Below are 26,270 nucleotides of genomic sequence, written 5' to 3'. Positions count from 1 at the left end.
AAAACAAAGGGGGGGCGAATTTTGATCAGATACGACTTTTGTTTCATCCCCACAGTGTCTTCATCGCTAGCTTCCCGGAGTACACCAAGGCCATGATCGACCACCTGGTCGCCATGAAGATCAACCACTGGGACGGGTAAGGATCTGTAGCAGGAACAAGAAGGGTGGTGATATTGGATTTAGTCATGGTTGCAATGCTTTTAATTGTATTTTTTTCGTGTTCTCCCGGATTGATAAAGCCTTTCAAATGATCCGCTCTTGTTGCGCTCGCTCGGCTTTCCAGGGTCATCCGAGAGTTATCCACCAAATCACTTCACAACCTGACGCCTCAAGCTCCCGATTATATGGCAACGGCAGGTAAACAATGTCGCCACACCTGTTTCCCCGCAATGAGAGCTCTGCCGCGTGCAGGCTCTGCTTTTAAGGCCGAGATCCGCCCGCGACGCGTCAGGCTGTTGATGCGAGTGTGTCGTCTCCCTTTCCCAGTGTTGCCCCAGCTGTTAAAAACCACCATGGCGAACGACCTCCACAGTCGCCACGGGGCCATCCTGGCGTGCGCGGAGATAATCCACGCCTTGCACAAACTGGGCTCCGGCGCAAACAGGTAGAGTCTTGAGCTGCCCCTCACTGAAATGGTCGTTTTTCTCCGCAGCGGGAAGGACTCTGCAAGGGAAGCTGCTGCACGACGCTCAGCGTGCGGAAGGTTGTTCATGCCTAATTAAGCCGCTTAATTCGCCAGTCAAGAGTGTTGATGACTCTTAGGACTCTCCCCGTCCCCCTCTCTTTTAATTCACTTTGAAATATACAGTAGCTTTTTCAACGTGTACTCAATAAAAACATGAACCGTACACGCAAAAAAACAAAAAAACAATTCCCTAAATCGCAAACCTCCCCCGTCGCGCAGGATTCTTCTTTTGTTTTCCTAGTTTGAGACCAGACACCGTGAATACACCCGTAGTCATGACCGTTGACTGACGACCGCCAGCTCAAATCAGCGAGTTAATCCCATGTCAATCCCCTTGAAAGTGATCAACAGCGAATTTGGCTGACTTTTCATTTAGGCCGGGCGATTTATTTATGTTACTCCGTTTTATTGAGGTCAGAATATCCGCCGCTGACTTGGGGAGTTTTGTCTTTGCTCTCGTCTTGCCGTAGGCCTGTGGTGGACTTCATATCTCCAGAGTGCATGGACGTGATAAGGAACCTCCACCAGACGGTCAGTTCTCCTCAGCTCGTAGTCAGTGTGTCGAATCCCATAAACATCCCTCCTCGATCTCTTAACACTTCCTTCTTTCATTTCCTCGCAGATTGTTGACAAAAAGCAATACAGGTAATCGGAACGCCTCCATTTTCACCTATGTTAATCTGTTCCCCCACACTAACCAGCAGCCCATCGCTTTTGGATGTTTACGATTGTATCTGTGAGTTGACGGTGTGTTTTGCTGTCTGATCCAGGGGCTTCACCGGCGAGCTGATGAGGCCTGCAAGTGAGTCGGGGAAACAAACCCTTTTTGTTTTTTTATCGTGAAAAGGGAATGGAAGTCCAAATGCCTTTCAGACAAAGTGGGGTTTTTTTATTTCTATATTTTTGTCTCTTCCGCAGTGTGTTCTCTTATAGAGAAGATGTCCATCTCCAAAATGCCTTTCAAGGGTGACCCTGTCATCAGTAAGTTCCTCCAGCCTGTCGTGCGTTTTCCATCCTCAGGGTTTTTGTCTTGCTGACCTGTCGCTCCTCTCTGCTTCTGTTTTCCAGCCGGCTGGCAGTGGCTCATCGACGACACCCTGAAGAGTCTTCACCTCATGACCAGTCGAATTCGAGATAGCATCAGGGTAACGCCGACAACATGCATATTCCGTTACAAGCCTGTTCGCACCTGTTCTTCCGTGTTGTACTTTGTCCCCTCGCTCTGGGGACGAACACGAGGTGAAATTGTTGTTTTGACTGCGACACAATGGTCCACTTGTTGTTGCAGGACGCGGCGGTTTGTGCTTTGGCTGCATTGTGTGAGGAGTTCTACCAGGCACGGCCCGGTCAGCCGGACCCCCAAATACAGGGTGAGCAGGAAATACTGGAATGGCCAGCGCTTTATGTTTTCATTCTGTGTTTGTTTATTAGTTGTTAATGTTAATTATTATTATTATTATGTGTGCTGGCGGTGACACACGGCTATTATTTTCAAGCATATTATTTTTATAGCCAATATTCGCCGTGCTATTCGAGCCACATACGCCTAAAATACATGAAACTCAACACACGCGTTGGCTTGATCTCGACAGGTGTGCTAAAACCCCCCGAAAATGTTGCACTTTTTGTGCCAACATCTGGCCCCATAGATTTCCTATGATTCAAAAATAGGACCAAAACGCACAGAGCCAGCACACTTTCAATTTCACCAAGTTATTATTATTATATGTTTCCATTTATACTATTTTCATTCGTTTTAAAACAACCTGTGTGTGTGTGTGTGTGTGTGTGTGTGTGTGTGTGTGTGTGTGTGTGCGTGTGCGTGTGCGTGTGCGCGTGCGGGTGTGCGTGCGTGCGTGCGTGCGTGCGTGCGTGCATGCTTCAGAGCTCCTAGTGTCCCAGTACCTGTCTTGGCTGCGGAGTCCGGAGGTTCTGACCCGCTGCAGCGCTGCCCTCGCTCTGGGATGTCTTCCCAAATTCATGACACAGAACAAACTCCAGCAGGTTCGGCAACCGCTTGTTTCCGTGTCGTATCTAAACAGGTGCACACGCCCCACTGCCTCAGCTTTAGTGGTTTCATGCCGTGTCCTCGGTGTGTGTTTCCGCCAGATCCTGGACAACCTCAGACAGATGTGCGTTGCCACCCTGAACCAGGTGAACTTCACCGAGGCCAGAAGAGATGCGCTCAGAGCCATCGCTCAGTGAGTGTCTGTCTGTCTGTTTATCCATCTATCTACTGTATCTATCTATCTACTGAGTCTGTCTGTCTGGCTGTCTGTCTGTCTGTCTGTCCCTATATCTCTCTATCGCTCTATCGCACTGTCTGTCTGTCTAGCTCTCTAGCTCTCTATCTATCAATCTCTCTTTATCGCTCTATCTCTCTCTCTCTCTCTATTTTTCTCTGTCTGTCTCTCTATCTCTCTATCTCCCTGTCTGTCTGTCTGTCTTTTTATCTCTCTATCTCTGTCTATCTAGCTGTCTCTATCTATCTATCTGTCTGTCTATCTATCTGTCTATCTGTCTATCTGTCTATCTATCTATCTATCTATCTGTCTGTCTGTCTGTCTGTCTGTCTGTCTGTCTGTCTGTCTGTCTGTCTGTCTGTCTGTCTGTCTGTCTGTCTGTCTGTCTGTCTGTCTGTCTGTCTGTCTGTCTGTCTGTCTGTGACGCCTTTCATAAACCTCATGTTGCATCCCGTCTTTTGTCCCTGCTCATGCAATAGCTTGGAATATTGTGAAATTGCCGAAACGTCAGGCGGAGCATGGAGGGATGTTTGAATGAGCCTTGTTCACAGTCTGTTACATCTGTAGCACATTTCTCAGTAGAGACGATTGCGTAACGCGCCAAACATCAATCTTCAAAGATTTTGTAACGAGCACCGTTGTGTCCCACAACAAACTTAAAAGGGACCTATTGTGAAATAACTCCCTTTTTCAGTGCTTGTGCACATACATTTGGATCTCATGGACTTTTTTGTGAGCTGTCTATTTCAGAAAACATGTGGTGAAACAAGCCGTTCAGATTTGCAATCCCCTCCTTCGTGACTTGGTGCCTCAGCAGAATTAGAACCGACCGTCCATCTGAGTAACTCCACCCACGGCTGGAGAATAACAAGCACCGCTGGGAACTACTCTGTCCGTTTCACAGACCAGCACAAATCTTCAAAAAAAAAAAGGGGGAAATTAAAACTAGTGGTCGACCGATACAGGGTTTTTCAATGGCTGAGGCCGATATTTGGAGAGCAAGGCCGGCTGATATCTTAATAATAACAAATAAGACACAAAATTGCCAAACTTAAATTAATATTTATTCAACACAAATGTCATTGTCTGCATTGCCTGTGTTGGCTCAAGTAGATCTGCTGTTTGCAGTGCACTTGTTTTAAATAAAAAAAAATCTATCAACAAAATAAATGTCCGCAAGTAATCAAAAAAACCAAACTCTGTAAAAAACAAAACGTATGAATAAATTCCACGACGGAAGCGAGCAGCCGACTCTACTGTGCAAGTCTGCCACGGCTTTGTCTTGTGCTGGGATGACGGAGCCGGTAGATGCTGTTTTCTCTGGAATATCGCACTTGAATGGCTTAAATAAAAACCGTGGATTGATATAAAATATATATTCTTTTCTATTTATTAATTGCATGGGGGATTTGGACATGGTGGTCTCGCGTGGCACAGTTGGTCTGGTGATTAAGATGCCGCTCCAGGTTATTACTTGTATAAATTATTATATATAACAAAAGACGCAAAATTGTTTAAGAGTTTACGTTTTTCTGTTTACATTTTATATCACCAGAGAAGCAACATATCGTCGTGCTTGTTTCATTTTGCAGTCGTACCTCCCCCTTATTCCCGCCGTTCCCATCTGGTGTTCCGTGTGATAAATCGATGCATCGCCACGCTCAACCGACCAGCACGATATAGTCAAAATCCATACCGTAGTTGCAAATTCGCCGGTGCCCACGCATGCGCACGCATGGAACGTAATATAATGGCGCAAATGCGGTCTCTCCGCTCCAGAAGTGCAGGATTTATTTTTTACAAGTAAAGTATTTACACAAAAACGTCCAGTTATTTTACTAAATGAAGTCCCATAGCGACGGGGAGGGACATGCCTCCCCACTGTCCCGACAATTTACCTCATCGAGCGCCAGGCATACAGCCACACTGATCCTGGCCCCAAGCACCTAGACCCAGGACAGGTGTGGTTGCTCAAACCACACCACCCCCGCACCACAAGCGCATGTCGAAATATATACCTATAAGTATACTCTAAGGGGTGGGTGATATTGACAAAATCAGATATCACAATATTTTTTTGACAAATACCTCGAAATAGATGATTTGACTATTTTTTGGGGGGATGACTGACAGTGCTTTAAGATACTGACAAACAAGAAATGTTAGTAATAGTAAAAACAATGATTTTCAATCTGAATATTATGACCAAGCAGGTAGAGGTGTTGACTCGAACAGTCTGCATAGTTGAGAAAACTGCATTACTTTGCTGAATTGCAGCCGTAAAGACAACATTTAACTATTACAATATTATGATGTCACAACTCGACCAGATCAGTAAATTACAAAAACAGCAGAATCTACTATTTACTGCCATAATCTGATTATTGCCATGAATCAGAGTAATAGAGTGCATATAAGCAGGCAAATCTTTGTTTACATATGTATTTTTTTTTTGGCTCCCTCCCTCCCTTCCAGAGTCTGTGTGGAGGCCGGCGTTTCCGTCCAGGGTTCCCAGGACTCTACGCTGTGCTCGCAGAACGTGGGCGAGGTCTACAAGTCCCTGCTGGACAGCATGGGCGACTACACCACGGACAGACGCGGCGACGTCGGGGCCTGGTGAGTGGGCTGCGGGCGTCGGCGGGCCCCCCCCCCCCCTCGTTTAAACATTAGGGCGCGGTCGAGCAACGCACGGCCCTCACCCCGGACGTTTAACCTGCCTCAGGGGATAAGGAATGCTCCACTGCAGGAGTCCTCTTTGGCGTCGCGTCCCGCACCCGGGGACACGAGCATCGCGCCATGCTCGTCTCCTCGGCGGCCCCCGAGCCATGCAAACCGACTCGCAGGAATGCTGTCCGGCTTGTCGCCTGTACTGCCAGTGCGAGGGATGGGCAGCCTGTTTTGTTTTTTATTTGTTTTGTTTTTTTTCCTTCTCGCTCCGTCCCCCCACGCTATTTAATCATGTGACTGTTTATTTTTCCCCTTGAACTACCTTTTTTCCTTTTACCCTGAATCCACGCAGCGACTCATTCCGTGACAGGTTGTCCGTGCACCTGTTTCCACCTGTTTCCACCTGTTTCCACCTGTTTCCACCTGTTCTGGACGACGATATTGCTCAACTGTTGACACTTATTTTTGGGTGTGCCCGTTTTAGAAAGGCCGGATGAATATTTTGCACAAGCAAATTGTGCCCCGCAGCCTTTTGGGACTGGTTTAACTTTAAATCGGCGATGGGGGGGAGAAGTGAGGGTGGCAGCATGCAGGTGCCTGTCGCCGTGTTTGAACATTCTTGTGAATTGAAGTCACTCATGTGCACATTGACATGATGGCGAATCAGTTGCCGGGGACTCAGCCCTGCGAAGAGCGGCTCAACAACAACAAATCCACTGATTGTCCTTTTCCTCAGGGTGAGAGAGGCGGCGATGAGCAGCCTGATGGACGTGACTCTGCTGGTGGTCCGCGGTGCCCCCGAGCTCCTTTCTCCCGACCTGTGAGTCACACCTCAAACCAGGAGTCTCAAACTCAAATGTCCTGGGGGCGGGGCCACGGGCCAGGTTGTCTTCTCCTAGTTTGTAGAAAATCAATGGAAAAAAACAAAAAACCCGTCCCGCATGTTTTTCTTTTCTTTTTTTCTTACACCATGCTTTTTTGATCTGCCTCAAAATATTAAATCAAAACCACACCTTACCACACACACACACACACACACACACACACATATATATATATATATATATATATATATATATATATATATATATATATATATATATATATATATTACATGTCTTATTTTTTACCTTTTTAAAATGTATATTTTGAAAATATTAAGTAAAATTGCAGGTATTAATTAGGCATTAGGATTTTCTTTAATTCATTTGTGAGCTGGTTTTATTAAAACATGTTGCAGGCCGCATTACATTTTTCTTGCGGGCCAGATTTGGCCCCCGGGTTATGCAGTTTGAGACCCCTGTTCTAAATCCTGTTATGTTTACTGTTAACTGACCTACAGCTACAGACCGTCTGTCAGGAAACAGCCGACCAACAAGCTAGTAATGTCGAATAGCCGCCTTTTGGACTTATTTTTTGGCCTTTTTTTGGGGGGATTCCTTTATATGGGGTGATTCAGACAGCGCCTTGCCTCTTTCATAATGGTCTGTTTCTCCATTTCTCCATTATTGCTGCTTGCAGGGTGAAGTGTATGATGTGCTGCCTGGTCCAGCAGGCTGCAGAGAAGATCGACCGCCACAGGGCCCACGCCGGCGCCGTCTTCCTGCGCCTCCTGCACTGCACAGACCCCGCAGTACCCCACGTCCCCCACAGGGAGGAGCTACTGACCGTGTTCCCCCCGTGAGTCACTCCGGAGGGAGGGAGGGAGGGGGGCGAGGGGACAAATCTGGTCAATGTTCTTTACTTATTAAGGTACGGTCACACCGCCGGCGCACGTGCGCTGCAAAGCATTTAAAACGGAGATCGGCTTCGTCCAGCTGCAGGGGGAGCTACGGCTTCACGGACGACAAGGAAAGTCGAGCAGATTTCTACTTTCATGCAAATAAGCAGCACCGGGTGCCGGAGCGATAGCCAATAGGAGGGAAGTTACGTTCTCAATGGCGCCGATCCTTGGAAAAATGGACGCCCCGACCGCTCTTTAATTGTTCATGATGAGGCTACGTTTTCAAATGGAAAAACGTCCCTGCAAACAGTCTTTATTTTAAGGGACGGATGGCGAGACTAGTTGAGTATTTTTTTTTTCGACTACACCTACAACGGCTACACCGTTTAAATTATTATTATTTTTTTTTTTAAGTACACACAGCACCATCTGTCTATATAATGTATGGTAAATATGGAAAGGGAGAGAAGAGAGGTTTGAAATGTTTGGCGCACCCGCAACAGCCAGTGAATTTTGAGCCGACACGCCCGAGAGCGACTCGTTCACGCTGCAGCCCTGTCGCCGGCGGCGCGACCGTACCTTTACTTATTTACTTGTGTTGCTGTTGTGATGTTGTGTTCCCAAGTGAAACATAAAGTATACTTAAATGTGTTATTTGAAAGAAATACTGAGTATATTCAGTATACTTTTTATATCTTCACAGTTGGTATACTAAATTTGTGTTGAATTGAAAGTACTTAAGTAGTACTTAAGATGTGCTACAGTATATATATTTAAATTTATATATAAGTATATATATTAATGTATCTCAGGTTACTTTTGATGACCAAGATTACATGCTTTTATACAATATACTGTACTAAGTATACTTCCACTAAACTTACAGTGTATTGATGACTAGAATACTAAAGCTGAACATTAAATTAGTACATAACATTAAATAAGAAGTGTTTTTTACCCACAAAAAGTACAGATGAGTAGAAATCTAGTTTGTTAACAGTTTTTATTTTATTTTTTCCACTTGTGTTGATCTACGTTTTTTCAAAGAAATCTTAATCTCTTACTCATCTCCACAGACGAGTTCCTCAGGAAAAAATTAAGTTCATGGAAATTGAATCGAATTGAAAGCCTCAGGGCTGGATTATGCGTTGACTCAATCGCTGAAGGCTTTGTCTCAGATCTTTTTTCAATTATTATTATTATTATTATTATTTATTATTTTTTTTTTTTGTCCTTTCAGTGAGACATCAGCAAGTCTGAACTGGAACGCCCCGTCCCAAGCCTTCCCTTACATCACCCAGCTGCTGGGGCTGCCTCAGTACCAGTACCCCACCCTGCTAGGCCTCACCGTGTCTGTGGGAGGACTCACAGAGTCCACGGTAGGTCGCGTAAATAAGATCCGGTTCCGTGCCATCGACGGGTTTCAGCCGTTTTTTCCCGACGGCCGACAGTTTCACTCCCGCCACGTTCACTTCGGAGGCTTTACCGCTCGCACCCGAGGGCGATCTGTGGCGCGGAGGGCGATGCAATAAACTAATGTGAAATAATACCTGTACAGGGGCATGTTGAATAAGTATGTGTTCAATGTGCAGTCGAAATGATAGCATTCTGTGGAGAAATGTCAGTTTTAGTGGATTTGTGGCATAACCAGAACGTAGCCTCACTCTTTGTGTTGTTGGATAGGTCGGACCCAGTGCACAGAAGCCAGGTCGTGGCATTCATTGTTTATACTAGATTAATTGTATTTTTCTTTTTTCGGGAACTCTACAAGATTTGCCTTATTTTAAATTTAGTTTCTCCCACTTTTCAGGACTTTGTGGCCAGTGTCTCACCCGTTCGGCATCATGTACCGTTCAGTTTTTGTTGTGTGTCTCCGCAGTGGCAGTCGTGCAGCTCTCGCAGATGTCTCTTGAGCGTGACCTATTCAGTGCGGGCCACCAGGGGGAGCTAGAGCTTTTCCCTTCAGTGTGTTCCAACCCCTGTTGACTCCCTAAAAAAAAACCAAACAAAACAAAAAAAAAAAAGTTGTAGGTTTTCACGGAAGACTCGCAGCGTTCCTCGAGCCTTTTTTTTTTTTTTTTTTCTTTTCTTTCTGTTTTTGTCTTTGTTGAACCCTGTGCCCGGCAACATCCCATAGGCCGTGGCGATAAGGCCCGCCAAGGACTAATGAGTCCAAAGGTTTCCCGTCACAAGCGATGCGCGGCAGCGTCTTGAGGAGAAGCACGTCTGCCGCCTCCCGAACCCCTCACCCACCCGTCACGCCGCCGGGCCGGGGCCTCCAGGCCTCAAACCAGAACTCCCCCATCGGGAGTTAATCCTTCTACGCCTCTCGCACGAACGTTTGCGGCTATTTTTAAACCGTCAGAATTTGTGGATATTAATAAAGGGAAAATAAAGTTATTGGAGTTGAACTCCTTCCACCCCCTCCTCCTCCTCCTCCTCCTCCTCCTCCTCCTCCTCGCCCGTTCCCTTCCACTGTTTCTCATCCTCGGAGACCCAAAAGACTGATATGTTTGGACGGGGCCGCGCGGGGTAAAAATGGAGCCAAGGCGGCCTCCAACCCCGGGCTGGATGAACCGTTCTCACACGTATCCATATAGTTGCAGAAAAGCCAGATGGATGGAGCTCCGCGTCGACTCCCGTTGTCCTTATTTCCCCGCCGTCGATTGTTATAAAAGGCCCTTTTTTGGGTTTTTTTTTTTTTTTTTGTTTGTTTTTTTAATCCCAAGTCTCAACGCCGGGGAATAGTAGCCGGTACCGGCACCGAAGCAGCGGCTGATACGTCTCTCGGGATTGCTTTTCGGCGGTGGATCGCACTTCGCCGCGTAGTCAGCGCCTCATTTCGAGACGCATTGAATACCACGCAGACGCACTGGCGCACTGCTTCTGTGTTTCTTTTTATGACCATGTTTCCAGCAGTTATCCAAGTGTGTGTTGTTTTTGTGTGGGGTTTTTTTTTTGATGCGTATTCTTTGATGCATAAAACCTCATGCATTTCCACTCAGTGTGTGCTTTATTAGGTACACCTGTACAAGCCAATGTAGTCCAACGCACCAGCTCAGCCATACATTTTACTTTATGTTGTTTATAGTGTTCCACGCCGTCGTAGAAGAGGTTTTAAATGAATTATAAGTTTTAGTATCAAGGTCATAGTTGGTGGTGGTGTTATACTGAACTGCATTATATTCAGAGGCGTTTCTAATATTCTGTCCCCCTCGCGTATATCAATAGGGAGGATAAAAACACCACCTCAATATGATGTTGTTCGGTACAACACCACATTTAACTATGACCCCAGTCATGAACATATCATTGAATTGACACATTTCCTACTCTATGTCAACAAAAACTGAACATTATAAACTTCATAAAAGTAGAATTCATGGCGGAATCGGTGTCTTGGATTACACTGGATCGTACAGGTGTACCTAATGAAGTGCACACTGAGGGACGGATTCACAAAGAAATGGGTTGCAGCTGCCGATCGCACCATGAATCAATTGAACCCGCTGTCTGCGCCGTCTTAGCGTCGGGTTTACAAAAGATGTCGCGCTAATTATATGACAGCGCAAACACGCCCATAACCTTTCAACTCACCTGGGACGATAAAGTTTAACAATTTTTTTTTTTAACCTAAATACATCTAAAACTTATAATAATTGTTGGACGGTCGCTGTTTTTATTTAAAGTGTGCAATGAAAATGTAAAAGGAGGAAGGAAAATCCTTGGAGGGGCTATAATGGAAAATTGTCCGGTGGGGGCCGGGTGGGTGCGAGGAGACCCCGGTTACGGAGACCCAGTTGGGGGTCTCCGCGTAACCGGGTGGGGGGCAGTGGAGGCAGGACCCTGGGTTTTACTTAATATTTTTAGGGTTATGTGCAGTGACTATAAAAAATTTAAATAGTATGAATAAATCTATAATTAAACGTACACTTCCCACACAGTTCATTTACTGCATAAATGAAATGGGTATATTTCAATTTTTATTTCGGGAATTGTAGTCACTGAATCTTAATGTTACAATGTGGAAATTATGACAGTTGATTTTATATATTTTGCTCTACAAATTTCGGGTCCGCTGCACACGAAAGGGCGCTATTCCCTATAACTTTCTTTTTTTTTTTTCGATATGTTGTGAGTTGAATGGGAATTATAGAACCGGTTTTGTCAATGTTTGTAACCCCTTTTATGTACAATCAGTTATTCACAGTTTCAAGTTGCTTTTGGAGTGCGTTTTGAAAACCACAGACTGCCGCGCATTCCGCTACCTGCAGATTCCGTGACAGTAATAATAATTATGATAATAATAATAATGTCAAAATATTATTTACAGATCGCTGGAAAGTCTGGGCCTGACACCCCTTATACATGCGCTTCAGTTGCACCGGCTCTCTGCAGACGGTAATAGCGTCACTCCAACCGCGTGTGGCGATCAGCGCCGGTGTTTGTGAATCGGACGCCCCTGAGTGTATAAACGTCTTGGTATTTATTAAGTATATAATACTTAAACTCATGTATTGCTTTCTTCCAGGTGCGTTTTTCGTCCCAGTCCCTGTTTCAGTATATGAAAGGGATCCAGCAGGACAGCGACGCTCTGGCCCAGTTTGGCGAAACGCTACTGAGCGTCTTCAAAAACAACCTCCGCAACGACCGGTACACACCCTGATTTATTTATTTGTATTTGTTTGTTTGTTTGTTTATTTATTTATTTCGTCGATGCACATTGTTTGAGACGGTTAATGATTCCACTTGAGATATAGTTGCTAAGACGTCTCCGGCCTCTCGGCAGGGTGTCCATTCCTCTACTCAAGATGCTCGATCAGATGCTCGCCACGAACTGCTTTGAGATCTTCACCAGTCAAGAAAAGTGAGCACGACCTCCTTGTATTCAATTTTTTTCATTTTCTTCTTTTTTTAACCAATACGATGTACAATACGATGCAGGTATACAAACCTTCATATTTTTTGGTCTCAACCCGCCTCTCCCTAGTCACCGGTTCTGCCCAGAGGTGTTGGCCCTTTGCAAAGAGGAGATCAAGAAGTCGATGAATTTCCAGAAGCTGTCGTCCTGCATCGCTGTGTGAGTCTCTCTCTCTCTCTCTCACACACACACACACACACACACACACACACACACACACACACACACACACACACACACACACGCGCGCACACATCACAAATCACACAAAGGCATGAGGCTTTCCGAATCTCCGGATCCGTCCCAGGTTCTGCGGGCTGATCCAGTTCCAGGGAGACACAAGGAAGAAGGTTCTGTCGCAGCTGCTGATGCTGCTCGGACACTCGCTGTTTGTGGTGAGTCGGCCATCTTGGGGCGCTGCCGTGTTTCGAGTTTCAGTTTTTCGGCTGTTTGAACCCTCCTATTTTGGAGAAAGCGGTCGAACGCTGAGGAACCGGTCGAATGCTGTTTCCAGTTTGGCTGGTTCGTAGTAATGAAGTAAAGGAGGTTGAATTGTTTGTTTTAATGCAAAACATGAATTATCTGCTGTGTTTTATGCGAAGGGGGGGGGGGTTTATTTCTACGTCAGTTTTTATACACAAGCTCTTAAGTGCTTCATGCAAGGATTATATACAAGCAAAGGAGAATAAAAGCACGGAAATAATAAGCGAAACAAAACGTGAATATTTGAAAGCAGATGAAAACATTGAAGTGCAACTTTTTTTGTTTTTTTTTTCCCCCTCGCCATAACCCGTAGATCCGGAAGACCACGGCCAGCCAGATGTACGAGATGCTGCTGACCTACGACGACGTGGTGGACGCCGAGCTGCTGCCGGACGCCATGGCGCTGCTGAGCGACACCAACTGGTCGGTGCCTTCCAGGCGATTGTTGCTATCGGTTGTCCCAGCGGGGGTTTCTCACCGGGTGCTTCAAAGCGCTTGACGTTTTTTTTTGTCCTGGGAAAGTTTTTAAGTGCTGGGATACCTTGAAAACGAGCCCCCTTTTGTGCCGAAGTGCTCGAAAAGTACTTGGAAAAAAATAAAATAAAATGGCGTCATTGAAAGGGCGTGATATTCACCCTGGTTTTGTTATTCAAATCGTCACGTAATTAAAAAAATCCAAAATCGCTTTTACTACAAAGATGATGCCAGAGAAATGTACATTTGACCCAGCATGGTAAGAAATACACTTATAATAGTAAATGACAATCAGAGTAATAATATACTGTATATCCTAAAATAAATAATTGACAATGAGAGTAAGATTATATTTTATCTTAATGAATAAGCGTCACGTTCAAAATTTGGTTGTATTTGTTTTGCGTCTTTGAAAATGAAAAGATAGTGCTTGAAAATACTACTCGAAAGTCCTGGAATCTTAAGTCTAGGCATTTTCTTGCTCGTCCCCGAGCTCCGCCCCTCACCTTGTGCCGCGTGTCTTCCAGGGAGAGCGACATCGCCACCGTTCGGACGCACAGGAACCAGCTCTGCGACCTGCTGGGGCTGCCCCGGCCCCGCTTGGCCACCACGGTAACGGCTTGAGAAATATATATCGCTGTTTGTCGTATAAAATCCGCTCAGCGAACCCGCACGAGGTCGTCAATATTTTGGATCTCGAAAACTGGACACTTTAGTCGAATGTCGCACCCAGGGCTTGGCGCTAAAGGGCATTTATATTTTCAACTGTTTGTTTTAGGCCTAAGCTTTAAGTATAAAAGTATATGAGTGGTTCATATACATATGCTGATGTTACTGAAATAATACTTCCAATCAGTCCAAAGTTTTGTTTTTGCTCTCCTCGATAATTAAATTGACTTTAGCGTTCAATGTGACGAGCCACAGTTGGGATTCCTCTACACGGGGTTCTCAATCCATCAGAATATCCCGTGTCTTGACATGTGACGTGATGTCAAATTAGCTTTGATTGCGGTGATTCAGAAAACGTGTTCCTACTGGTTCTAACCTTAGCCTCGGTGTGCTTAGCAGGTGTTCTCATATTCATTTTCTCATATTCCATGTTATGACTCTGATGCTTATGTGGCTTGATGTTCATTTCATGGTTTTTGGAACGTCATTCTCCTTGGGGGAAGCGCTCCGGATTCCTGTGGCGTGATCGACTCAAACCGTGCTCTGCCTGTTTCCTTTTACAGAGTCCTGCCCCGTAAGCAGGCTGCACCTGTTGGACCCAGTGGGTTAGAAGCCTCAAAAGTCTTTCTTCATTATCTTCGTTTACCAGGAATGAACACATCACTACCCAAGCTATTTTCTTTTCTGGCATATATCCCACTACTGTTACAAAGATGTGTTTCATCAGCGTTGCGGATTGAGACAGTGTCGATTCCAATATATTTCGTGATCTGACAATAAAGGGATGAAAACACAGTTTTGGGTTTTTTTCTTAATCAGCGATTAGTATCGCAAGCTAATAAATGAAGAAAGCTGTCGACACATGCAGAGTTTCTTAACAAGTGACATATTACAACGCTTCCCCGAGCAAGAAAGCGACGCGTGGTTCTCATCTCTCGGGAGCTTCAAACGTAGCCAGTAAGATGAAACTCAAAACGACATCCTAACTAGGTTGGAAAAAGTTGCCGATTCGGCTGGTTTTGGCATGACCTGCACAACGTCACCAGAAGCCCTGGTGTTTTTTTTTTTTGTTGTTTTTTTGTTTTTTTCTCCATTTCTTCCATCAGCGGATGAATCCCAGGGGCCGGCGGCGGAGCCATCCTGGTGGAACGGAGCTCAGGGCCCGGACGAGGCGTTCTCATCAGGCGCCAATAGGAGCCACATTGTTTCTGCCGGCTCCCCGCCCGCCCCGGCATAACAAAGATGTGGTTGTTGCATTATTTGGGATTTGGGTGGCGGGGGTGGGGGTGTGGTGGGGGCTTGTTAACCATACGTCGCACGACCCCCCCCGTGGACATGTCATTTTAGCCGTATCGCATTACATTTTCTGTAATGTGATTAATCATGAGTGCAATCCCTTTTTCCCATGGAGACTAAAATATATTCAGAGTTTTGCTTTTTTTTTTATTTTTTCAAGTTAGGAGCCTTGTATAGATTCCGCACACTTTATCAAAAAACTTTTTTTTTTTTTTTTTTTTTATAATCAAGTGAGGTTGATATCTACTTAACTTTTTCACTCTTGGCATCCCAAGGAGGCCTTCCCATTCATAATAATGTTTTTAGTCCCAAGTACGGATGCAACAAGGTTGAGTAATCCTTGTAACTGAAGGACTCATTGATATCCGGTCGATGATATTATCAATGATCACATTGTCCATTGTCAAGAGTGTTTTCACAACCTGCCCAGTAGCCGCTGGGCAGGTTCCAAACTCTCCCGCTCCCGCTCCCCTCTCGCCCCACACGGTGGGTGTTGGGGTTTGTCTGGGGCAGCCCGATATTGCCGCCGCCACGGCCCATAATTCAACTTTAATTAATTCCCGGCGAGATGGAAATTCCTGCTTCTCTAATTGAAAGAAATGGTTTGTTTCTCTCGAGAAGGATTGATGGCAAAGCAAGCAGCTTTGCTACAGTGCTCAGGGAAGAGAGGAATGCTAATAATTCTAAAAGGCTTACAGTTCGTCGGCAGTAGCCATGGCGATGGCCCATGTACAATAGTGGCCTTTTAGTGGAGAGTGGAGGGGGGGCGGGGGCGGCGCGGTGGTGCGCTGGGCTCCCCTCCACCAGTTCGGCGCGATATTGGGACAGGGCCCCCTTGCACTTTCCACTGTTCTTGTCATTAGGGGGTTTAAGTGGTACCCATGGCGATTTGCGCAGGTTAATGATTTCTGGAGGGGATGGAGTAATGGGCTTTGGATGAAATCAAATCTGTTCATTATATCGGAATGAATGGAAAAGAAAATGGATGTGGGTTAATGGCAATGGGTTTACTCACTCAAATGCGCTGCATATTCTTTAGGTCACAGTCCACACACACTGTCGGCGTGTTGGCGGCATGAGCGGCTTTTTATTAAAGGAAATCGATTATTTGTGGATTATTAATCGGCCGATTTAGTATCACTTCCAGAAGTTACGCTTTCGATTTGGATGAAGGTCCCTCGGTGCCGTGGAAGACGTTCCTACAGGAAACCGGGACATTAAAATCCCCCCCTCCCTCCCCCCGATGGACAGATTTCTATCAGCAGCGGCAGTGTGGATAATCGCTTCAACCCGGAGGATGAGATCATCGACAGATACATCGATAACGGCTCGCTCTCATGGAAATAACGAGCGAGAGAGCGGGGCCTAATGCGATTTGGGTGGCTCCGTTTGGGGCAAAAGTTCACACGCGGTCACGGTCACAATCAAGGCGGGGCGGGTCCTTGAGATCAAGATAAGACTTTATTAATCCCCAAGATTCAGGAAAATGTCTTATGAGTAAAATAAATAGTCGTTCCTCTGAGACGATTTTTGTCCAAAGAAATCTCGACTTGAAAAGGTCTCGAAAGGCATTCAGCTGAAGCCTCTGATAGCTACAGAGCACGAGAGCAGATTGTGGGCTATTTCCTTTTAAATACAAGCCTCCCACGTGTATTGCCGGAAGTTATTTAATCGTTTTAGTATGCAGGCTGCATGAAATAAGGAGGCACAAATAAAAAATAATCAGCAGCGGTTTCCAACTATAGCTCCAAGGTTACTTTGTGACTTAACGACGCTGTTAGAACTTGTCTTTCAGCAACATCTTCACTTTTTGGCTTCCGCCCCAAACTTCTCTGTTCAGGTCACGCGTGTTTTCAGCGTATGTTTCCAAACTGCACCGACAACAGTCCAGAGACGGCGAAAAATCCCCCTTTTGTTTTGTGTTAAAAACCCGAGGCGAGGCGTCGGGTTTAACCGTGCATGTGCCGATGAAATTAGGCAGAAAAGCCCGGAGCTGCTGTCCGTCCTGATCGTTCCCACGTGTTTCTCCCGCTGCGACTTCCTCCGCAGCCCAAAACCCACCCCCGCACCTGGAGCGGGAGAAAACACAAAAGTCTGTCTCATTACTCACGTTTGTAAGGGCATTTCGGGCTCTAATTGACCAAAAATTTAATGGAGTAGATGTTTTTATTTTTTTTTCCGCGGGGTGGCAATTAGTGCAGTTTACCACGACACTGACTTTGTAAAAATCTGCGCCGCACTCCAGGATGGATTTTTAACCATTTGGTGACCTACTTCTGAGGTTGAATTGAATGGACCTGGCTCTGTGTTTATCAGTTTTTTTATATATTTTTTACTTAGTTTTAGTCTCTGGATTTTAATAAGATGAGCTGTTCGAAAAAGTATGGTAAGAGCACTGAGAATCAGACACCGGCAAAATATATGTAAGTATATAGTGAACCCTCGTGCAGGACACAACGGAAGTTCGGGAGTGGGTGCAAAGGATCAAGGGTTTACTGCAAAAAAACAGGCCGGGGTCAAAACCAGGAGATCAGTCCACACAGCTAACAGTCCGAAGGGGTAAGTCCAGAATCCAGAAGGAACTCGGTCAAGACCAGGCAAGGACACTGGACAGCTGGATGGAAGAGAATGGACAATCTGACACCACGAGAGTGCACCGTACCGGTATATATAGACAGGCCAAGATGTCCCCCTGCTGACTGGTGGGAAGCCGACCGGGAGGAGCAGAACTCAAGGGAAGACCGGATCGGGAAATAAAGGGGATAAGTAACAGAACAACACATGGCAACCTAAGTTGTGACCAAACCTAAATTGTGACAGAACAGTCACAAAACAGGGCAAAACCTTGTCCGCTGTCCCGACACCACCAGGTTTGTCTCCAGCCCCTGAGCTCCCCGATCTTTCTGGAGATCCCTCCGATTATCCAGGCCTGAGGTGTCCAACGAGTCTCGGGCCCCCGGCGCTGTCAGCTCCAGAAACTAGGGCCATGGAGGGTTCTATCCATGACTCGTTGGCAGCAGGGATTATCCGCCCATCACTCGACTCCATTCTTTGCCGGTGCCTCGTCGTCCTTGGTCCCCGACATCTTCCCGGGCTTTGTGACCGGACTTCCTCCCTCTGACGGTAACACGGTTATCCTCGCTCTTGTTGATTGTTTTTCTAAGACTAACCCATTTCCTTCCCTGGTCTGAGCTAACTTCTGCCAAGGAAACTGCGGAGATTATGCTCCATCGTGTGCTCTGCCGGCATAGCCTCCCGAGTGACGTTGTCCCTGATAGGGGGCACATTTTGTTTCTGGTCTGAGCTTTGGGCTCCCAGGAGCCTCCGTCAGTCTTGTCCTCCATTTTCACCCAGAGTCCATCAGCCAAGCCGAACATATTAACCAGGAGATGTAGGCCGCCTCCTGGTCCAAACATCTAATCTGGGTCAAGTAGGCGCAACGTACATTTCCCAGCTCTGCCACTGTCTTCTTCCCGTTGGTGTTCCAGGGGTTACCGACTTCTTCTTCCCCGAGCAGGAGTGGGAGGCCTGTGTTCCGTCAGTCCCGTCATCCGCCGGTGTCGGCACGCCGGGATGTGAGCGAGCATTTTTTTTCACCGGTCCAGCTTGGTGGGACGTCAGGGGGGGGCCGTCCCTTGCGGAAGGGGGGGTTCCTGTCACAACTCAAGAGTCCTGCACCTCCCAATCGGCTTACCCCCCAAACAGCACTGTGTCCTGTTCACTCACGTGGGGCCAGATTTATCGTGTATCTTCTCCCAGGTTTCCAGACCGTGTTCCCAACTTCTGGATTCTGGATTTACCCGTCGCCTGCCCCGTTGGGACTTATGGACTGATTTCCTGGTTTGACCTGCTCGCTTGTATTTTTCCCTGTCTTCTGCCAGAGCCCCATTAAAGAACTGTAAAGCCCGGTTTATAGACACCGCAGCCGTAGTGGCGCGCGCGCCATAAATGACGCCATTGTGGCACTCGCGGCGTTGGCGCACGCCGATTTTTTTCCTGAGGGCCGGCACCGCCAGCTTTTTTGGAACTCTGTGCGGTGCGCTTCAGGTAATTCAAGATGGCCGTGTCTGAAGGAAGGTTGTGTGAAGAGGTCTGCAGGTTCAATCTCTACCATCCACGATATATATATATATATATATATATATATTTATGTATGTATGTATTTATTTATTTATTTATTTATTTATTTATTTATTTCAAACCTGCATTGACTACAATAATAATACATACGTATAACACTTTCTATTTTTATTTTACTGCTCTTTTCTAGTTATTCAGATCCTTCCTTCAGGACTTCTTTGTAATATTAATAGTTTCCCCTGGTGGTTTATGCACAGCACCCCTTGTCTTTCAGGAGAATATCCCCAGGGCATCTACACGGAAACTATACACCGATCAGCCACAACATTAAAACCAAGGTCAAGTTCAAGAGATTAACCACATGCCTAATAGTGTGCAGCTCCCCCTCGTGCCACCAAAACAGCTCTGACCCGTGGAGGCATGGACTCCACAAGACCTCTGAAGGTGTTCTGTGGTATCTGGCACCAAGACGTTAGCAGCAGATCCTTTAAGTCCTGGAAGTTGTGAGGTGGGGCCTCCATGGATCAGGCTTGTTGTTCCAGCACATCCCACAGATGCTCCATCTGATTGGGATCTAGGGAATTTGGAGGCCAAGTCAACACCTTGAACTCTTTGTCATGTTCCCCAAAACCATTCCTGAACATTTTTTGCATCACTGCCTTCAGGGAATATCGTTGCCATGAAGGCGTGTACTTAATCTGCAACAATATTTAGGTAGGTGGTACGTGTTAAAGTAACATCCACATGTATGCCAAGAACCAAGGTTTCCCAGCAGAACATTGGCCAGAGCATCACACTGCCTCCACCAGCTTGCCTTCTTCCAATAGTGCATCCTGGTGCCATCTCTTCCCCAGGTTCATGAAGCATACAGCCATCCACATGATGAAGAAGAAAACATGAATCATCAGACCAGGCACCTTCTTCCATTGCTCGATGGTCCAGTTCTGATGCTCACATGTCCATTGTAGGTGCTTTCAGTGGTGGACAGGGGTCAACATGGACACTCTGACCGGTCTGTGGCTACACAGCCTCATACACAGCTGTGATGCCCTGTGTGTTCTGACACCTTTCTATCATAGCAGCATTAACCTTTTCAACAATTTGTGCTACAGTAGCTCTTCTGTGGGATCGCACCAGACTTTCTACACTTTGCTCCCCACATTGCGAAAAGTGTGAATTGTTGACACAGGGTTATTGTAAATCATATTTTTTTAGGTTCTATTGCATTTCATTTCTCCAGTTCTTTTTTAGGTTTATTTTGTATGGATCATTCTTCTATTTTTTTGTTCAATTTTAGGTTTATAGTATATTGAATTTTTCAATATTGTATTATTTTATTATTATGCCTATTGTTTTGATGTTTCTGTCTGTCTGTCTGTCTGTCTGTCTGTCTGTCTATCTGTCTATATACAATATCTATCTATCTATCTATCTATCTATCTATCTATCTATGACAGCTCTTGTTACGTAAAGATAAAATAAACAAGACTGCTGCTGTGTTGTTGACACAGATGACACACATTGGAAATGCCTCGTACCTGACATCACAACCCGGTAATTACTGACTTGTTTTGACGGATGGCACTCTCCCTTGAGTGTGTCTGTCTAGGTGTGTCTAGGTGTGTGTGTGTGTGGGGGGGGGTGTGTGTGTGTGTCTGTCAAGTAGAGGAACTGATTTTCCTCAGGCCCATATGCAGTGTTTGTATCACCTGGAGGCAGTGACACTCACTGTTCCTTGTGTGCTCAGACCTGCCGCACAGGGACACATTTGAAGGCCTTAAAGAAGGCCTGGCGCTAGAAACAAGTGATCAAAAAAATAAAAATAAAACTTTTATATTCATCCTGAAATGTTAAACGCCTATAAACGCAGGGAACAGGACATTTCAAGAGCAAAGATTAGCAAAGAAATGACCCAATATGATAATTATATGATTGATAGAAATAGCCGAAATGCTATAATTATGAATATGACAGCTCATGTGGTCTCCCTCCAGGAAACCACTGTCTTTATAGGTTTCCAACAAGCCATAATCAGCCGTACACCAGACATGTGCTCTGTGCCTCGGAAATGACCACGTTGTTGTTGGGAATTATAGTCATTTGGAAACACAGGCAGCTGGACGACTTTGGGAATGTTGGTTAATTGTTAAGATGTGTGTTTCTGGGGCAGACCACAGGTTAATGGCTGGTGCGTTTTTTTTTTTTTTTTTTTTTTTTTTTTAATATACCAGGACTCCAGACACGTGTGCTTATAAATTATTCGGCTAATTAAAACGACAAGGTCAAGTTCTTTTCGCTGCCCTTGGTTAACGAAAAAAAAAAAAAAACTCTCCAAAACCGTCAAAACCCAGTCTTCCTTATTAAACGTTGAATTATAGGTACCTGCTCCGTGGATTTTAAAATTATAGGCATGCGACTCCGTAATTTATCCGACGGGCTTCCTTTAGACGTCCGACCGTATCCAATCTCGAATATTTCATTTCTTGAAACCGGGGGGCGGGGGCGGGGGAAGGTAAAAAACAGCTGCTTAACGCCGCGGTGACCGTCCTTTTTGAACGGTTCCAATTATCTTTCCTCCCTTATCACGGCCACCCTGAAGGAATCTCACCATCACTACCAACCTCAGTGCCTCCCCGATTCCGCTCGGAAGGACTTGTACTTGTGCATGTGTGTGTGCGTATTTATTTATGTGTGCACGAGTAGGCTTTGTATGTACTTAAGTATTTCTATGTATAATTTGACCCGTGTGTGTTTATCTGCTTCACTGGTGAGCAGTGAAAGACAGATGCTTCTGGTGTTTTCTTTTCGTCTGTCGGAGTCCAGGAACATGATAGGAGGGTTGGCGGCCAGCTGGTCTATTTGGGTTTAAATGATACCGTGAAGCCTGCTGAGAGCTCCTCAAGGACTTCTGGGAAACGTCTTGTCTGTATCTGAACGTGTGTATGTGTGTGGGTGTGTGTGTGTGTGTGTGTGTGTGTCACTCGGGATTGTTGTCAAGGTCTTGCTAAGAGATAGCGTTCCCCCCTTTTTTTTAACAGTCTGGTTAAGATGATGATAAGACTAAAATTAGCCTTGAAGATCTCTGCTCTTTGTCGCCCCGTGCCTCCGTCTGTCTGCTCTGCTTTATCTGTAACGGACGCCCGTTCATTTTGAAGTGATTCGGCGCCTCTTCCTCCTCTTCGCTCGGTCCAAGAAGTTCAAGTCTCGGGGGCAGCCCAGTCTCACCCGGAGGCGTCGAAGGGTTATTAATCCGACCTTGGATGTTATATCCGCGTGTGTCTTGTTCTTCTAATTAACACGGTAGTCTGGGGCCGGACTGGGATCTAAAGGGCAGGCTTTGTGTTTCTGTTTTTCGCGCCACGGCTTCTGCTGCTTCTGGCCGGCTCCGTGCTGATCCCAGCCTGCCGAGTGACTTCATGCCGACGGCGCAGGGTTCAGGATCCCGGCTTTCTTTCTCGCCTGGATGTGGGCCAGAGTGAGCTCATCCCGGACAGTTAAGCCAGCTGCTCACTTGTCGGAGCGCCGCTCCACCCGACCTCTCAACCCCACGGCCCTGAACCCGGGCCTTGGCGAGTGTGAGGACAGGAGGTGGGACGCCTTCCCCAGAGGTCCGGGCCGCGGCTGACCACTGGCAGCCCGCCGCCTCCGCGGCGCCTGCGGAGCCGTGTGGCCCCCGGGCCTCTGCTATTCCCAACGGGAGGCCCAGTTTTCTCTGGCCACGCGCCAACACGGAGCAGTAGGGGGCAGGGCAGGGTCAGCTCTCCGTGGTGGTCTTTTTTGCTCTTTATGCATGTTAGCGGCATGTATTTGGAGTCATAATGATGAGTTGTTGTTATGTTTTTATGTGACTCTATTACTGTTTGCTGCGCTCTCTGTAATAATCATTCTTTCTCTGGCCTAGGCCTCCATGTGTCAGGGGAATTGAAGAGCGGACAGAAAAACAAAGCCCTGCGACTCTTACGCGCACATTTCTACGGAGATAAATGCTGTTTTGAGGCGCTGCGGTGACGTCCCGTTTTTTTTTTTTTTTTTTTTCTCCAGAGTCCATACTTCAAACAAACAGCGGACCAACTCCACAACACCTCGGTCCATGAAGACACCGGCTCCACGTTCCCGTTCTGACTGCACCCCCGGTGGGCTCTCACTGATATCAGCCCGAGTTAAGGATCTCTGAGGCATATTAGGTTATAGCAGACCAGAGGGACAGCGTCCCCTGGGGCGGGGGGCGGGGGTGGTAGCGATAGCTCCCTCCGAGCTTCGCCTGATTCAGTCAGATTATCCCGTCACTCAGTCCTGCCCCCGGCTCGCTCCGTCAATCTGGTCTTAATCTGTGGCAGGCGCACGTGCGTGGGGGGCGGCCAGGGGTCAGAACCTGAGTCGGAGCCATATCTTCTTACTCCCCCCTTGTCCGCCCACGCCCCCCTGTCCTCTGCCTCTACTCCCCCCCCCCCCCCCCCCCCCTCCCTCCCTCCCTGTGGTCACCTCCTCCACCCCCTCCACCTCCTGCCCGACTCCACCTCAGAACCCTCACCATTTGGAAACCATTACACAAGCAGCCAATCAACGTTCTACGTTAATTAGAAAGAGACGTTCTCCGACATTGTCCCCCTCGCGGATGAGTGGGCCGTTCCATGGAATCGGGAAGAGGGGAGGTGTTCTCCTGGGGACGCTGGGGGATCAGCGGGTGATGGTTCAGAATCTGGCCCTGAGAAAGGTTCACCAATTGCAGTGAAGGGGTCTTAGATTGTGTGGATGTTGTGCCGTGGCTGCAGGGAGTTGCTGGTTTGGGCCGGGGCGCTCTAGGGGCCGATGCCACGGTGCCGGGGGGGCCCCTAGGCGGTGTTCTTAAGCTTAATACCCCATCGGGGCTGTGGCTTTAGGAAGCTGGAGGATAGGAACCAGCTGCCGCATATTACAGGCCAATCCAGAACCCAAGGGCCAACTCTAGATCAAACCGGCTGGGCACCGCAGTGCTTTGCTGGTGGGATGGAGTTGGTTTAGATAAACTTTAGATACTCTGATTAGAGGTCACGACTACAACATCATCCAACCATTCAAAGTGAAAAGCTCAAGTCAAATCACGTTTGGTCAATGCGGACGTTGCGTTATTAGTTCATTTAAGTACTTTGATTACATTCCTCTTTTTCCCAATCTGTAGACTACTAGTCACACTACTCCGTCCCTCGCTGGCTTTTTTTTTTTATTACATTAAAATCAAAAGCTGCACGTCAATAACGTGAAGAATTGAAGCAACGTCTCTGTTTTAACTATATTTATTCCAAATATGGTGCCAATGAAGTCTAAGTGGAACGGGCCTTTGTAGAGTGGAAAACTGAAAATCGCAACAGAGGAATGGCTCAGTGTTACCTAACCATTCTGGGTTAATGCATTTTCCAACCGTGCTCGCTCCCTATCTTTATTCAGATCCACTGGTGTCAGCTGTTTGGCCCCTAGATGATTTCTTTGTTTTTCCATTCCTAAATTTCTGAAAGCTGTTCCTGGGCAAAGCCTGAATAAGACCATTTTTTAGTTTGAAATAGGTCAGAGGCCTCCGCTGGAGTGTGGTTTGGAGCATGTGACCGAGCTCCATCACTGAATATAGTTCTGTCAGAGGAGAGCGTACTGGCTGACTGGGGCAGCGTATTTCAACAACTGGCCTAGAAACTTGTGATTTGGGGGGGCGGGGGCAGGAATTCAGGGCCCCCAGATACTGTATCACAGGACTCATATACAGTATCAGATGATATGGCTGCTGTTTGGGTCCTTTTTGTGCATGCATATTGACAGTTTATCAACAGCCACGGTCTGATGTCATAAGATGCAGCATAAATGCAGGAATTCATACATTAGCCTTGAGTCCTGCACGAATGCCTTTTTATTATTATTATTTTTTTTAATCTACAACTGAATCTCAAGATATTATATTTAAACACGTAGGGTGACCTATTTGTTTCCCCTTTTTGTAGATCTCCCTACTTATGACAGAGAGGTCAGAGGTCCAGTGGAGGCCGTTTTCCACCGTCAGTGATATATTATCAGTGAGTGCAGAACTCCACACTTACTCAGCAAATCTTCCTGGAGCTCATCCCGTATGGGATGTCAATCTATCGCAGGGTCTCTTGCAAAAAAATAAATATAAATTCCTGCAGTCTATTTATTTCTGGTTGTTTCCGTGGTAGACAGCATTCAGCAAATTCCTTTAAATGATTTTGTTTGTTTGCGCGGACCAGCGTGGCGGAGGATAGTTTTTCGTCTGAATTGTGGTTGTGGACGGCGTTGGGTCCTGTCTGGTTAACCTCAGCACGACAGCTCAATGTCTGTGTTCATCGCGACCGCCTCGCGTTTCCAAAAGGTTGAAAGCACCTTAGCGTCTTAATGCTTTTTTTTGGTTTTGTTTTCTTTCCCCTTCCCTCTTCTTTAATTCACAGCTTCCGTTACCCTTGCCTTTTTCAGCAGAGTCCAAATGACAGGGTTAGGTGCTGTGACTTTCAGGTGGTTAATGTGTAAACGCTGTGTTTAACCTCCGCTTGCCTTGAAACGCTGACCCCGTGCACGTGTGGTTTCCTCCGGTGACAGGTGAATTTGCACCGTGCTGGACTGGTGTTGGTCATTACCACGACAAATATCAGCACCACAGGAGTGGTGTGTGGAGGTTGGGGGGTGTGGGGTTGGGGTTGAGGTCAGGGCGGGGAGGATCGCCGTTGGAGAGTCATTACGCATTTACGCCGCTGCTCTTAACTTGCCTGTTTAACAAACGATCAGTCTTTATTTATTTTAATTTTAATATTTATTTATTTTGATTTAAAGCGTTTAATGAAAATTCTAAGGGAATCCTTGGAGGGGCTGCGCCAAATCCTGTGGCTATTAGCACCGGTGAATTGTGAATTGAACATTTTTTGCAACAAGGCTCATTTGGATAGAAAGGGGCCAATTTTGCGCCGATGCATGCATAATACCTCATTTAAATACGTGCAAATAGCACCGTTTGCAGGTGCTTTGTAAAGTAGACGCTCGCTTTTAGCAATCACT

At 46.5% G+C, this 26,270-nt stretch overlaps 1 protein-coding gene across 1 annotated transcript in view; it reads left to right on the top strand.

The window, feature by feature from the left end:
- The window catches only part of tbcd (tubulin folding cofactor D), a 33,385-nt gene extending 18,739 nt beyond the window's left edge, over positions 1-14,646 (top strand). The window contains exons 18-39 of the mRNA XM_080009693.1: positions 56-136; positions 284-357; positions 487-604; positions 1,156-1,216; positions 1,308-1,330; positions 1,456-1,487; positions 1,604-1,666; positions 1,754-1,830; positions 1,974-2,055; positions 2,571-2,689; positions 2,795-2,886; positions 5,404-5,544; positions 6,332-6,415; positions 7,117-7,275; positions 8,559-8,697; positions 11,850-11,971; positions 12,108-12,185; positions 12,309-12,398; positions 12,547-12,634; positions 13,036-13,145; positions 13,724-13,808; positions 14,429-14,646. Coding sequence (XP_079865819.1) covers positions 56-136; positions 284-357; positions 487-604; positions 1,156-1,216; positions 1,308-1,330; positions 1,456-1,487; positions 1,604-1,666; positions 1,754-1,830; positions 1,974-2,055; positions 2,571-2,689; positions 2,795-2,886; positions 5,404-5,544; positions 6,332-6,415; positions 7,117-7,275; positions 8,559-8,697; positions 11,850-11,971; positions 12,108-12,185; positions 12,309-12,398; positions 12,547-12,634; positions 13,036-13,145; positions 13,724-13,808; positions 14,429-14,443 — 1,933 coding nt within the window. The 3' untranslated portion in view covers positions 14,444-14,646. The remainder of the gene's footprint in view (positions 1-55; positions 137-283; positions 358-486; positions 605-1,155; positions 1,217-1,307; positions 1,331-1,455; positions 1,488-1,603; positions 1,667-1,753; positions 1,831-1,973; positions 2,056-2,570; positions 2,690-2,794; positions 2,887-5,403; positions 5,545-6,331; positions 6,416-7,116; positions 7,276-8,558; positions 8,698-11,849; positions 11,972-12,107; positions 12,186-12,308; positions 12,399-12,546; positions 12,635-13,035; positions 13,146-13,723; positions 13,809-14,428) is intronic.
- The last annotated feature ends 11,624 nt before the right edge of the window (positions 14,647-26,270 follow it).

This window comes from Zeus faber (genome assembly GCF_960531495.2).
Source record: "Zeus faber genome assembly, chromosome: 11".
Classification (NCBI taxonomy): Eukaryota; Metazoa; Chordata; class Actinopteri; order Zeiformes; family Zeidae; genus Zeus; species Zeus faber.
Note: the sequence above shows the minus strand (reverse complement) of the source record. Positions and strands in the feature narration are given on the sequence as shown.